The sequence below is a fragment of the Xenopus laevis genome, chromosome 7S, assembly GCF_017654675.1.
Source record: "Xenopus laevis strain J_2021 chromosome 7S, Xenopus_laevis_v10.1, whole genome shotgun sequence".
Classification (NCBI taxonomy): Eukaryota; Metazoa; Chordata; class Amphibia; order Anura; family Pipidae; genus Xenopus; species Xenopus laevis.
In genome coordinates this window covers 93845620-93861806 of record NC_054384.1, presented here as the reverse complement: position 1 = coordinate 93861806, position 16187 = coordinate 93845620, and the positions used below count along the sequence as shown (strand labels likewise).

General features: G+C 40.1%; 1 protein-coding gene across 1 annotated transcript; it reads right to left on the bottom strand.

Annotated features, from left to right (window-relative positions):
• Positions 1–3344: 3344 nt before the first annotated feature.
• rabac1.S (Rab acceptor 1 (prenylated) S homeolog) lies at positions 3345–16096 on the bottom strand. The gene is given in 6 exon segments (NM_001091073.1): positions 3345–3813; positions 5763–5864; positions 7006–7103; positions 8118–8327; positions 9592–9697; positions 16079–16096. Coding segments are annotated over 5 exon segments (564 nt in total). The 5' UTR covers positions 9660–9697; positions 16079–16096; the 3' UTR covers positions 3345–3727.
• Positions 16097–16187: the final 91 nt, after the last annotated feature.

Genomic DNA, 16187 nt, shown 5'->3' with positions numbered 1-16187 from the left:
CGCTAGGCGAAAAACAGATGCCTGGTGCACAAAAGTGGAGGCCCGGCCGTCTCCCAACAGTAACTCTAATAGAAAAATTCCAATGGCACACAGGTCTGATGAAACACCTGAAGTGTTTAGTGCGGAGTGCAGTGCAACGTTTTGGGGCATTCGTGCTTGACAAAAGGGTCCGCCCTGAAACGTGGCACTGCACTCCGCAATAAACACTTCAGGTGTTTCATCAGACCTGTGTGCCATTGGAATTTGTCTCTCTTGTTTATAAGCAACCATGCATAAGATAATTTGAACAGCCATGCAGCAAGTCAAAGGCTGGAATTAAAGAAATGAGGTGAGCACCCTAGCCGTAAGGTAGGTGAATTTGTGCCTGTGTGTGGAGAGTGCAATGTGTCTTAATGCCTGTGTATAGGGGATGGCCAATGGGATTCACTTTACTGTAGAAAGACAGCACCCAGGATGCCAGCTTTATTTAGCATATGGATGCTGAGAACTATAGCTCTGCAACAGGTGTAGTGCCATGGGTTGCCAGTCTGAAATAGAGAGAAAGCAGTATGTAACCTGATATTAGTGTAACTGGGAGAGACTAGGTAGTAAATGTTCTGATGTCTTTGTATAAGGATGATGGCTGCCATAGTGGCTAAACACAAGGAAAGGGGAGACATCTGCGTGAGGACGTGAGCTTTCTTCGGCTATCTGTTACGGGCGGAGGTGGGATGATTGGAGTTTTCTTTTTGTGTCTCTGTTCTGTGTCTCTGTCCCCCTCTTACATTAGTTTTTGTCGGGTTGTCAGATTTTTTTTTTATCTTGTGTTTTCCTGCCATTTTCTGTGATTTACAAAAACAAATAAGAATAAAAAATACCCCAAAAAACTGCACAATGACTGATTTCTTGTTTGATGTTGCTAAATACTGAGTGAACAGACCAAAATAGACAAAAGCTGGTGCAGAGATACTGCTGCCTTAATTTCTATACTGTATGTGCATGAAATGTATTACTCTGCTCTTATCAGGTTCAGTCTATGGTTCTTCAACTGTTGTTCAATAACAGTAGACATAAAATATTATGAAAAAAAATGAGTCCCTTTCCAGAGACTATTATCCCACTGCTACTATAGACACCATCTCTCCCTACTATACCTGCTATCCCACAGTCACACTCCCTTCCCAGAGACTATTATCCACAGTTACTATAGGCACTATCTCTCCCTACTATACCTGTTATCCCACAGCCACAGTCCCTTCCCAGAGACTATTATCCCACTGTTACTATAGGCACCATCTCTCCCTACTATACCTGCTATCCCACAGCCACAGTCCCTTCCCAGAGACTATTATCCCACTGTTACTATAGGCACCATCTCTCCCTACTATACCTGCTATCCCACAGTAACACTCCCTTCCCAGAGACTAATATCCCACTGTTACTATAGACACCGTCTCCCTACTATACCTGCTATCCCACAGCCACAGTCCCTACCCAGAGACTATTATCCCACTGTTACTATAGGCACTATCTCTCCCTACTATACCTGCTACCCCACAGTCACACTCCCTTCCCAGAGACTATTATTCCCACTGTTACTATAGACACCACCTCTCCCTACTATACCTGCTATCTCATAATCACAGTCCCTTCCTAGAGACTATTATCCAAATGCTACTATAGGCACCATCTCTCCCTACTATACCTGCTATTCCACTACCACAGTCCCTTCCTAGAGACTATTATCCCACTGTTACTATAGGCAGCATCAACTATTATCTCCACTGCTGCTATAGGCATAATTTCTGCTTAATGTGCTATTTACTCAGCAGTGTATCCTTCCTTTTCTACTGTATTACTACTAGACTGCCAGTCATGGTGTGTAACATGAATAACATGAAAGAATGAAGTTTGAACTTTCATTCACGTAATCCCTATTTTGATCAGATACAGACATTGCTAGACTAGGAAGTCTAGGTATATGAAGAATATTCTGTGCCTATTCATAGATGCCAGTTAAGAAAAGGGAGATTCCTATGTGGTCATTCAAGTGGGCTTTTAAAAGTCTGCAACTAAACCGATAATGCTCTAAAATAGTCTGTATTTATGGGGTGTTAACCCAAATGTCATTTGGACAATTCCCTGAAAGAAACAGTGTAAACTGGGTAAATAAATAGACTGTGCAAAATAAGAAATATATTTTAAACTATAGAGGCTGGAGTGAATAGCCAGACCCAACTTCCAAACCTTTGCCATTCTTGAACCTGTTGCTCGGTCAGTGACTAAAAATGGGGCCCGCATGGGACATAACCGTTCAAAATCAAAATAACTAAATAGTTATATCCCATATACCCCCCTTTAAGTCACCTTTTGGTTACCCATTAGCAGGTAAGAGATGCAAAGCCGGAAGTTATTTTTCTAGCTATTACGTTAGACATTCATTCACTCCAGCCTTTATAGAAGAAAGTTTTATTATGTTTTTTTACATTAAACGGTTCTTTAATTCAAACTTTTCTTTTATTTAGCCACCATAATTACAAATGCCATTTATTGTTTGAGAAGCAGCCAAACCATTTTAAACACAGAAAATGAATTAGCCCTCCCTCAAAAGGAATTCCATCTTTATTGCAACTGGCGGTAAGTCATCACACTGGTATGCAACCATACACATGAATTACATATGCACAGAGCAGTAAATCGTTTTTATATAATCTAGTGTGCAACCAAATTGGATAATCTCACAGAATAGAGAGAAGGTTGGACCCCACTGATATTAAAGATTCTGACAAGTGTATAGAAAAAGTGGTGTATGTCCTGCTAGTGCAGCACTGGGACCCTTTCACCGATTTACCCTGCAGCCTATCAATATGGCTGACATTCGTATCATTATTGTTACTATTATTTTAGTAACAATTTTGAGCAAAAAAAAATACAACACAGGGTAGAGTCCTGCAGCGGGTCGGGCACCCGCAAAAACCTGCGGTACCCTGCGGGTTGCAGGTAGAAGGTTCGGGAGCAGGTATAGACGCGGGTCAGCGGTTCTCCGGGTTTGAGGGTCGCGGGTCTTTGCAACATCGAGTTTTACTCCTTTTTTGATCACGCCTACTTCTAATGATGTCACTTCCGGTTTACAATGACAGCACTTCCCGTTTTACTCCTTTTTTTTCTGACCACGCCTACTTCTAATGATGTCACTACGGGTTTACAATGACAGCACTTCCTGTTTGTTGATGGTCAGCGGGTCGCGGATCGGGTTGCGGATATGGTACTTGCGGGCCGGGTAGCGGGTCCAAGCGGGTAAGTATACGGGTTGCGGGTAGGGTTTAACAAATTGGTTTTGCGCAGGACTCTAACACAAGGGATAGTAATTATATATACAAGTTTATTATTTCAGTAACAAGATGACAGACACAGTAAAGTTTACAAATTGAGATTACGAGTATTTAGCACTGAATCTTTCCGTGTCTTCCATGGCTTGCAGTCCGTGTCAAAGCTGTTTTTTCAAGCCTGGTGTTGTGCATATATAAAATCCTATGGGATTTTATTTGCTCTATTTCACCTCACAGAGAGGATTTACTGACCTTTAGAAATACTTGTGCAAAACCTGCTGCAAAAGTGCAAGCTGGGAAGGGGGGGGGGACCAAAACCAGAAAAGGAACGAAGCAGGGATATAAAAATCAGTCAGGGTTTAAAAGTCTCCGAAAACTGCACTTCCAGGGATTCAAAGGTTGACCCCGGTGTCGGACTATTACACAGGTTCCATCTGCAGTTCTTCAGACTCTCCCTCTAGCTCATGAAAAGATGCATGGGAACCAATCACAACAAGAGTGGCACCTAGAAATAAAGGCAGAAAATCACCAGGAAAAATTAAAAGTATTCAGCTTTCATTTATTTCTTGATATACAGTAAGTTAAAGGGCATGTAAAGTGTAAAATAGAATAAGGCTAGAAATGCTGTATTTTGTATACTAAATATAAACATGAACTTACTGCACCACAAGCCTAATCAAACAAATAATATATGCTTTCAAAGTTGGCTACAGGGGGTCACCATCTTGTAACTTTGTTAAACATCTTTGCAAGACTAAGACTGTGCACATGCTCAGTGTGGTCTGGGCTGCTTAGGGATCGTCATAAACAAAGCTGCTTGAGTTCTGCATGGCTGGGAAGTAAGGCGGGGGCTCCCCCTGCTGTTCATAAGTATGATTGTTTCCCTGCTCAGCAGTTAGGGACCGTCTGACAATTCCTATCCACAGCATAAATGAAGGGAGAATTTCACTGCATACAGTCAGGTTTCTTATAAAAACGATACACATTTTTAAATTAAAGTATATTGGAGATAGGTTTCTTTTTCATTAAAGAAAGTATAAATGGGATTTTATTTGTTTGCCTTTACATGCCCTTTAATGATTATTCTTATGAACACGTATTTATAAAGCGCCAACATATTACCCAGCAATAAAATCCTGATGATAAAGCTTATTGTATGCACATAACATCTCTACAGTGTTTTCTGTGTTCTTTCTACCCATTCCAATGCCTTTCCTTAAAAGTGAGGTAAAGAAGTAACAAAAACGGAACTAGCGGATTACAGGAAGCTACCGGTATGTATTACAGAGACATGTTACTGAGATGGGGAGGCCCTTTTAGCAACCTCTGAATTTATCTTATTATATTCTGAAAAATAAATCCAGACGGGTTTTCTTCCCTCCTTTATCAATACATTTTCCCGAAAATTTCCTGTGCAGGGAAAAAATTGGAAAAAATGGTGAAAAAAAACAAATTGTATGAATTTTTTGGATTTCCCACCTGAAAACTCGGATTTTTTCTGATTTTTCCTCAAAAAGCATGAAATCTACAGATTATTGCACAAACACAGTACAGATATCTTGGGACTTCTCCCAATGACTTAATTGCAACCTTGGCAGGTCTGAGATGCCGGATTTTCAGATTCAGACTTTTTCTATCCTCGGGGTATAATAAATCCCGAAAAAAAATCAAGTTTTTTTTCCCACCAAAAATTCAGATTTTATAGTAAAAAAAACTAAATTGTTTTGGGGTTTTTAGCATTTGGACTTTAATAAACAACCCCCCAGATGTCTGGCCATTATGGAGCGCATGTGATACGGCTCTAAAGGAGGACAGGATTCTCTATAAAAGGGGTAGTCTAATAGTGGAACAGATCCATTCAAAAAGGAAGCCCTTTTTGTCTCACAACCCCCTCTATTATAACTGTAATAGCTTTCAAAGTGTCTTAAAAAGAAAAAAACACTAAAACCAAATCAGATTTGTGTGGGACCACTTTTTTTTTAGTGTACATGGGTTCTGGGCACAAGCACTGGTTTACTATATTCTAGTTTAGATAAAGACAGCTTGCTTAAAATGCTAGGTCACACACTCAACTGGCACATCCAGCAGCCAACAAATACTCAAGCCACCATAGTAACCAGAAGAATTACATCTGAAAAAACATTCTGTAGCTACCCCTGATTCAAGCCCCAGACTGATATATTAAGTTATTTTTGTAGAACAATTATCCTGTCTAAATGGAGCACCACCTTGGCTGTGTGATGCTAACTATTTTTATACTTGCTGGACGTTATCTAGAATGTAGGAAAACAGTATAATAATATATTGACCACTAGATGTAGCTAGTCCTTCTTTGCAGTGAAGGGTGCCCCATGTACACAACAAATTGTAAAGGTGGTCACCTTAGTGGAAAATAAAGTCACAGTATATCTACACACCAAAGGTGTTGAATAGAAAAGGCAGAGAAACACTTACCAATAATCCAGAAGACAGCGGCACCTGCTCCTGCAAGCCAGAAAAAGGGGAATGATACAGCACCTGCCAATCCATACTGATTAGCTGTGCTGAGCTCACGACCTGCAGAGAGAACAGACAAAGTTAAACAAACCCTATCAAGTGCCAAGTCACTTGCATCATCAATTCCCAGTAAATGGTTACAAAAGTAGATTTTGTTTTTATTAATTCCTGTTTGAGACTATTTTAATAAAAACCAAAAAACATACAGAATACAGAAATCAATTTAAAATGTGAGTCCCACTATAATACAATAAATCACATTCTTATAATTAGTCATCATTTTTTTGTATGATGACATTTTATTCCACTCTGCTTTTCTGCTCATCATTTAGTATCTTTTTGTACACTTTTCATTTCAGTTTTTATTAAGAATATTGTTGTTTCTGTCCTCTTACTGAAGAGCGTCAGATTATCAGTAGAACAAAAATATTAAGGTAAAAGATGTCTAACAGAAGGGGATTCATCAAATTCTTAGATGTATTATTTAAGAGGCCCATTTATCAAAGGTCGAATTTCGAATTTGTGTGAATTTCTTTTAATTCGAATATACTCACAATTCGACTGGGAGGTAATTTTACGATATTCGACTGAAAGGTTCCTGAGTAGAAAATTCGAATGGTTTTAGACTCCTATTGTATTCATATTCGATTCGTATTCGATTCGTACAAATCAAGTTTTTCTCCCAAACAAAAAACTCAGGAAGGCTATTAACATCTCCAAATGGCTCAACGGACTTCTGCAGTGGCGGAACTACCGGGGGAGCAGGGGGTGTGAGTGGGCCAGGGCCCGCACCCCCTCAGGGCCCCCCGGCAGTCCGTTCGCCGCTGAAAATGCGGCCAAATGCGGCCGTACGGAGGGGGGCAGGGCCCGGCTGCGCGTCACACACCAGGGCCCGCCCCCCTCAACGATCGCTACTGGACTTCTGCCATTGATTTGTACATGAACTCCGCAGGTTTTAGGTGGCAAATAGTCGAATTAGGATTGTTTTCATTGTTGAGGTGTGATAAATGTCACATTCAAATTTACATTTGAATAGGGGGATTAAAATTAGAATCCTGCTGAAAAAGGCCGAATCCCGAACCAAATCCTGGATTCGGTGCATCCCTAGTAAATAGTACTTGGATGAATAATTAACATATCTGAAATATTACCTGTGATACAGGTTAAGTCACTAGACATCATAACAGGTAAAATGACTTACCAAACAGAACCATCTTGGACTGCAAGGTCCTCAGGTAAATGATGTAACAACCACCAAAAAACACAGCTAAAGCGATCAGCAACATGGGAGAGGTGATTCTGAAAAGATGGAAAATAAGCACAATCTGAGCAGTATTATACATATATATCCCCGTTAAACAATCCTCAGTCAATACATTGAACCATCTTAGATGGTCTTAGATAGTATGAAGTAAGAACACTAGTGGGCAGATTTATCAAGGGTCAAAAAAGTTTTATTATGGCCAAAACTGTTAAATTCGACTAGGGAATTGTTAAAATTTGATTCGAGTTTTTTTAAAGATTTAAATTCGATTTTCGTGATTTATTATACTCTGGCCCTTTAAGAACTCGCATTAGACTATTCACCACCTAAAACCTGCCGAATTGCTGTTTTAGTCAATGGGAGACATCCTGGGATCAATTTGGAGTTATTTGCAGTAGGAATGCACCGAATCCACTTTTTTGGGATTCAGCTGAATCCCCGAATCCTTCGTGAAAGATTCGGCCGAATACCGAACCAAATCCGAATTAGCATATGCAAATTAGAGGCGGGAAAGGAAAAGGTGCGAAAAGTTTTTACTTCCTTGTTTTCTGACAGTCACGTGATTTCCCTTTCCACACCTAATTTACATATGCAAATTATGATTTGGATTCGGTTCAGACCATGCACAAGGATTCGCCTGAATCCGAATCCTGCTGAAAAAGGCCGAATCCTGGCCCGAATCCCAAACCGAATTCCGGATTTGATGGATTCCTAGTTTGCAGCCTTCCTGACATTCAGGTTTTTTTCTGAGAAAAAACTCAAATCGAGTTTTTAAAACTCAAATCAAGTTTTTAAAACTCAAATCGAATTTTGATTTGAGTTTTCGGGTCAATCCTATTCACCCAAATTTAGAAAATTCGATTTTTTTAAATACATTTCTATCGAAGTTCATGGGAGTTTATGGGAGTTTTAAAAAACTTCCATTAATTGAATTCGAAATTTGACTCTTGATAAATCTGCCCCTAGGTAAAGCCTCTGGATGACAACCTCAGTTTATAATTACTGTAGAAATCCAGAAACAGAGTGTAGAAACCCAAAGCCATACTCACATGCAGTACAAGATGAGTCCAAGGGAAATAAACATATAGTTGCTTTGAAAATGCTCGATATTCCTTGTCATGCGCTTACACACTTCTCCGAAGTTAGGAGGGCGAGAGAAACGACGTTGATCCACAAAATTTTTCCATGGGCGGATCTGTGCCCGACGCCCCTTAATCCAGTCCTTTGCGGCACTCTGAGTGATCATTTTGGGAAACATTCTGCATAGGACAAAAACAGGGATGGCACAGGGTGGTCATATACAGGGATTTAAACTAAGGTGAAGGAATGAGAATTTGGGGCAAACAGGAAGCAGAGAAATGTAAGTGTAACAAAGTGTGACAATTATATAAAATGAAAGAAAACAGCTTATAATGGAAAAAAATTAATTGATAGTTTGCTGCTTGATTACATGTCCTTTAAAGGAGAACTACACTCTTAATTATAAAAACTCCTACCCCCTACCCTACCCTACATAGACCCCCCTCCCTGCCCCCCCCGCCTAGCTGTTACCTTCAGTAAATGCCCCGAACTCTCTACTTACCTCTCTTTGCAGATTCAGTGCAGCGGAGGTCATGGGCACCATCTTCTTCGGTCTTCTTTGGGAAGTAAGCGCCGTATCAGCACATGTTCAGTTGGAGCAGTCTTCTGGTTTTTGACAACTGCGCATGTGCCGAAATTGACGGAAATTGCTGAATCGCCCGGAAGACCCGAAGATGGCGCCAGTGAGCTTCGCTGAATCTGCAAAGAGAGGTAAGTAAAGAGTTAGGGGCATTTACCAAAAGTAACAGATAGGCTAGGGGGGAGCACGGAGGGGGTCTATGTAGGGTAGGGGGTTTTTATAATTATGGGTTTGGTTCTCCTTTAAAGGCATTATGAGAATGATATCAGGACTCTGCCAAGAGATAAGGAGGATTATTATTAACATGTATTTATATAGCGCCAACATATTGATCGATGGGTTAAGGAGCTGAATGATGGAAACAGCATCATAGAAATGCCATTTTAATACAAGACCAGGTTGGACTATTAGATAGAGGAGATAATATAGTGAATAAAGTACCCCCTCTTGTAAAATATAAGGATATTATAAGTTACCAAGGAGCTTCATGACCATATAAAAACACGAGGCCGAAGGCCGAGTGTTTTTATACAGGTCATGGAACTCCGAGGTAACTTTTAATATCCTCATATTTTACAACTGGGGGTACTTTATTAATTATAATACACAAATTTTAGTGAGTCATGTGACAGAAATTACATCACTACTCACCGTTTATAACTGATGACATCACTACTCACCGTTTATAAGGATATCATTTACAAGATATTCATGGCTTTTGTGTATTATAAAAGATGTAATAAAATATGTTATTTATTCCATCAACGATTGGTTGATAGTTCTGACTCTGTACAAAAATGATAACCAAGGCCTGTAGTTCAGTAAACTACCAGATATAATGGACAGCAAATTACAATTCCTACTTGTTAAGGATTCCACCTGGTCCCTCTTCTGCTGCTTCACTGAAACCGTCCCCGTTCTTCTCCGTCATGTTGTTCTCTCTGTGCAATGGGCTGTGTTATTCTCTTACTGGGATAAGAAAGAAAGGAAAGACAGAGATGGAAACATGGAACTAGACAGTACAGTAGGCAGCAATATTCCAACAAAAGTTGAATTTAAAGAGCTCAGTTAACTCATAATATCAAATCCTGAACGCAGTGTTGGACTGGCCCAGCGGGACACCGGGAAAAAACCCGGTGGGCCCAGACCCTCATGGGCCCCCGCCAGGCCAGACCCCCCCTCTACCGATGTTCGGGTTTTATGCATGCACGCCGAGGTGGCTCTGTTCGCGCATGCGCAACCGCATGCATGAGTGTCGAGCGCATCATCGCAGTAGGGGGTGGAGGCGGGCCCTGGACAGCAGTCCGGTGGGCCCTGGCGCCCCCAGTCCGACTCTGCCTGAACGTGTAACTCTGAGCTGCATAAGAAGAGATGTGTAAGACTCAAGGAAGGGTTAAAGACTAATAGCAAGTGCTGGGATTTTAGGAAGGTAGTCAGTCAGGGCTACTCACAGGAGTCAATAAATTTATATTATACTGGGAAGACTGGGAAAGGGTTTGGGGCAGGAAGACAATGATATAAACCAAAAACAGCACAGACGACATAACAAGGGCAAGGGGCTGTATCAGGGGTGTCCAAAAGGTAGATCGGGATCTTTAGCTGGTGATCAGTAGATCTCAAGACACTGTCAGCAAATCATCCTCCTGTTTCATGCTTTCGTTCAGATATTTATTATGTTAAAGCTACATAAGAAATCATTGTTTGTTACATTTTCTCATAAATCAATATTCAAGTAATATTTTCCATGGAACAGAATGCTAACAATGCTTTTATGGATGTAGATCTTAATGGGACATCATCACTAAAAGTAGACCTTGCATTAGTAAAGTATGGGCGCTCCTGGGCTATATTAAAGGAAAACTATACCCTCAAACAATGTAGGTCTCTATAAAAATATACTGCATATAACAGCTCATACGTAAAATGCTGCTTCATGTAAATAAACCATTTCCATAATAATGTACTTTTTTAGTAGTATGTGCCATTGGGTAATTCATAATAGAAAGTTGCCATTTTAAGAAATAAGGGCCGCCCCCTGGGATCCTAGGATTCACGGTACACACGAACAAACCATATATGTTAGGTCACATGAGCCAATTAAAAGACACAGTTCTGCCTTTTGCTTCCACGCGTCTTTCTATTACAGTTAGAGCTGCAGTATTTCTGGTCAGGTGATCTCTGACGCAGCACATAGAATATCAAAAAATGGGTTTTTAACAGTATACCAGTTTGGCAAGATTCTTTAATATATCACTTAATATTATATAAATTGTTGCTTAACTAGTCACTTTGGGGGTATAGTTTTCCTTTATTAAGAAAGATGCACTGGAGTCTAGGCTGACCTATGGAGCTGTACAGCTCAATGTCAGATTTTACTGTATATATATATCTATATATATATATATAGATATATATATGGAAATGCCTAGGTGCTGGAACATATATCAATATCAAAGAGCAAAGAAATCCACACTCTGAGTGCGGATTTCTTTGCTCATATATATATATATATATATATATATATATATATATATATATATATATATATATATATATATATATATATATATATATATATATATATATATATATATATATATAGACTAAACCAACCAGTTTAGCGGTTGGTGACACAAGCAGAAAGGATGGGTGCTGTAGATTCAAAGCAAATCCTCCTTGTTGTAAGATGTGCCTGTTTCCACTGTGGTTAAAACAATGTGCATGTCAAACACAGTGATGTGTATTTGTATCTGCATTTGTGCCGTTGAAATGTCACCAAACACACGTCAGATACAAATCCAGGTGCCTTTGCAAGTGTACACGCCTAAACAAAGCACTTATACAACTGTACGCCTCAATCAGCACATAAGCGTCTCAGATTTAACCTATTACCGGGAGGCACATTTGTCAAGTGTCGAATTTCGAATTCATGTGAGTTTTTTTTTAAACTCCCACAAACTCCAAAGAACTCGAAATTCAACCAATCGAAATGTATTGATAAAATCGAATTTGGATAAATAGAATCGACCCAGAAAACTTTAATCGAGTTTAAAAAACTTGATTTGAGTTTTTTCTCCGAAAAAGCTCGAATGTCAGGAAGGCTGCAAACAACTCAAAATTGATCCCCGGACCTCTTCCATTGACTTAAACAGCAATTTGGCAGGTTTTAGGCGGCAAATAGTCGAATTTGAGTTCGAATTTGAGTTCTTAAAGGGCATGTAAAGGCAAACAAATAAAATCCCACACTTTCATTAATGAAAAAGAAACATATCTCCAATATACTTTAATTTAAAAATGTGTACAGTTTTTATAAGAAACCTGACTGTATGCAGTGAAATTCCCCCTTCATTTACAACTGTGGATAGGAATTGTCAGACGGTCTCTAACTGCTGAGCAGGGAAACAATCATACTTATGAACAGCAGGGGGAGCCCCCGCCTTACTTCCCAGCCATGCAGAACTCAAGCAGCTTTGTTTATGACGATCCCTAAGCAACCCAGACCACACTGAGCATGTGCACAGTCTTAGTCTTGCAAAGATGTTTAACAAAGTTACAAGATGGTGACCCCCTGTGGCCAACTTTGAAAGAATAAATTATTTGTTTATATTTAGTATACAAAATACAGCATTTCTAGCCTTCTATTTTAGACTTTACATGCCATTTAAAGGGGTGGTTCAACTTTAAGTTAACTTTGAGTATGTTATAGAATGGCTCATTCTAAGCAACTTTTCAATTGGTCTTCATTATTTAATTTCTATAGTTTTTTAATTATTTGCCTTTGTCTGCTGACTCTTTGCAGCTTTCAAATGGGGGTCACTGACCCCATCTAGATACAAATGCTCCGTAAGGCTACAAATGTATTGTTATTACTATTTTTTATTACTCATATTTTTATACAGACCGTCTCCTATTCATATTCCAGTCTCTTATTCACATCAATGCATGGTTGCTTGGGTAATTTGCAACCTAGCCACCAGATGGCTGAAATTGCAAACCGGAGAGCTGCTGAATAAAACACTAAATAACTCAAAAACTACAAATAATAAAAAATTAAAAACAATTGCAAATTGTCTCAGAATATCACCCTCTACATCCTACTAAAAGTTGATTTAAAGGTGAACAGCCAGAGTATGATAAATCTCTTTTTTAAAAAAAACTCAAATCAAATTTGAATAACGACCTAGTAGACTTTCGACAGTTTCGACCATAAAAAAAAACTTGAAAAGTCGAATTTCGAATTTTCAATTTGACCCTTGATAAATCTGCCCCCCCTGGTGTTCAAACATTTAAATGATATACTTGAAATACTTGGCGGATGATCTCTGCTTGAGGGACATGGGGACTACAAAAACAACAACTGCAGCTTAAAGGGATACTACCACTAAAAACAAGATGTGATCAAATACTTCCTTGTTACTCATCCCAGCCCATTGATACCATCTGCCTCTGCTTCAGGCCCACCAATCAGACAAGGCTTTTGGGTGCTTATGTTTTTATAGGCCTTAGTTAACAATACTCCAGCTTATTGGTGCATGGCCCTGTCTCTTTGGTCTAACTTGAATGATGGATGTGAAGCTACAACCACAGTAACACACAGTAACAGAATCAAAGTGCTGGACAAGTAATGCAACTATTGAAGAAAAGCACAGGTGGTTCCCTAAGTACAGTGACTGTGACTAAGCACCAATCTGGATGTTTGTTTCACACATGACATAGGTCAGAAGTTAATTCTTATGATGTCATCAGTTTCCAGCTTACCAGGATCTCCTTATTTACTCATCTTATCCTACAGGATGAACAACGACACCTGCCACTGACAGCGATAAAAAGGTTGTTCACCTTCGAACACTTCAGTTGGTTTCAGATAGTTCACCAGAAATAAAAAAAATTTTCCCAATAACTGTCTATTTTCTATGTGTTTTTCTAAAATTGAAGTGGAAAGTTTCATTTTTCACCTTCTAAGGGTAAGGGCACACGCTGCTATTTGGGAGATTAGTCGCCCAGCAAGAAACCGCTTCTTCCTCAGGCGACTAATCTCCCAGAACTGCCTTCCCGCCGGCTAGTATGTAAATCACCGGCGAGGTGGCAGTCGGATGACTTTGGTTTTCTGAAGTCGGCCGAAGTAAGGCAACTTTGTGGGCGATTTCAGAAAACGAATCCCGCCGGCGATTCAGATTCTATCCGGCGGGAAGGCAGTTCGGTGAGATTAGTCGCCCGAAGAAGAAGCGATTTGTCACTGGGCGACTAATCTCCCGAAATAGCAGCATGTGCCCTTACCCTAAAGCAGCTCTGGGAGGGGGTCGCAGACTCTTTAACTGTTCTAAATTGATACATTTAGTAGGGATGCATCGAATCCACTATTTTGGATTCGGCCGAACCCCCGAATCCTTCGGGAAAGATTCGGCCGAACCCCTGAATCCTTCGGCCGAATACCGAACCCGAACCCTAATTTGCATTTGCAAATTAGGGGTGGGAAGGGGAAAACATTTTTAATTACCTTGTTTTCTGACAAAAAGTCACACAATTTCCTTCCCCGCCCCTAATTTGCATATGCAAATTAAGATTCGGATTCGGTTCGGCTGGGCAGATGGATTCGGCCAAATCCGAATCCTGCTGAAAAAGGCCGAATCCTGGCCGAATCCCGAACCGAATCCTGGATTCGGTGCATCCCTAACATTGAGTAGATAGTACGTTTAGAAGATTTGTTATCTTTGTCCCTGCTGAGCAGAATCCCGGAGTTTCATTAAAGGACCTGTAACATCAATTTTTTTGGTAGAACGAAAAATAAAACACAAAGACATATTAAAATTGCTAAGTCTTTATTACGAAATAACTTACCGAAACTCCGCTTGCGCTCCTCTTTAGAAAAGGTGATGTGTTGATCCATCGGGCGGCACTCGATTTCTCCTCCCTGATTTCCTTATAGGAGATAGTCAGGGAGGAGAAATAGAGCTCCGCATGATGGATTGTCGCCTTTTCTGAAGTGGAGCGCAAGCGGAGTTTCGGTAAGTTATTTCTTAATAAAGACTTAGCGATTTCAAAGTTTAATATGTCTCTGTGTTTTTTTCGTTCTTGTGTTCCTCTTCCCTTCTGCTGATGTGGCTGTTATGGGATCCGCTATCCAGAAACCCTAGAATTATGCAACACCATCTCCCATAGACTCCATTTTAATCAAATTATTCACATTTTTAAATATGATTTCCTTTTTTTCTCTGTAATAATAATAATAATAATAATGCAGTACCTTGTACTTGATCCTGAGATACGAGTAATCCTTATTGGAGGCAGGACAATCTTATTTGGTTTATTTGACATTTAAGGGCAGGACTCCACGGACTATTCCACCGCGCTGCGCAAGAACGCTTGCGTCACGTCGGATGCGATGGAAATAAGGTAAGTAATGCTATTGTCGGATCGTATTGCAGCACTGATACGACACGACTGTCAGATGCAGGCGCTGCACGCTGCGTCTGCATCCAACAGTCGTGTCGCATCAACAATGCATTATTTACCTTATTTCCATTGCATCCGATGTGACGCAAGCGTTCTTGCGCAGCGCGGTGGAATCGTCCGTGGAGTCCTGCTCTAAACGATTTTGCAGATTTAAAGTATGAGGATCAACATTATGCGAAAAATCTCGTACGTTAGAGAATAGCTTATTCTATGCAACTTTTCAAGTGGCCTTCATTTTTTTATTTGTTATAGTTTTGAAATCATTTGCCTTCTTCTTCTTCTGACTCTTTTCAGCTTTTCACTGACCCCATCAAAAAAAAAAAAAAAAGAAACAAATGCTCTGTAATGCTACAAACGTATTGTTATTGTTACCGTTCATTATTCCTCTCTCTGTTCTGGTCTCTTCTATTCATATCCCAGTCTCTTGTTCAAATCAGTGCATGGTTGCTATGGTAATATGGACCCTAGCAACCAGATTGCAGAAATTGCAAACTGGAGAGCGGCTGAATAAAAAGCTAAATAACTCAAAAACCACAAACAACAGAAAATGAAAACCAATTGCAGATTGTCTCAGAATATCACTCTCTACATCATATTAAAAGTTGAGCAACCCCTTTAACCGGAAAACCCCATGTACGGGACCACCAGCACTTCCCCCAGTTTTAGTCTACAAGGGTTAACAACTGGGATACCCCAGCACATACTGATCAGAAATGTTTTTAAGTCTCCATTAATGATGGGGCCACCCAGATCTTCGCTGAAACTACAACTCCCACCATAATACATAATGCTGGAGAGATGAATCCGTGTCAGTAAAGAAAATGAAGTTCACTAGTCTATACTTGTCTTAATATGGACGTCATACATGCGTCTCGGCTTCCCAGGAGTTTTATTTACCTGCCAGCGAAGTTCTCCAAACTCTCAGGTCGGAACTGATCTCGCACGGACCAGAAGACGCAGCTTAAAAACAGTGACTCTACGAGTTCTCCGGGATATCGCTTGTCAA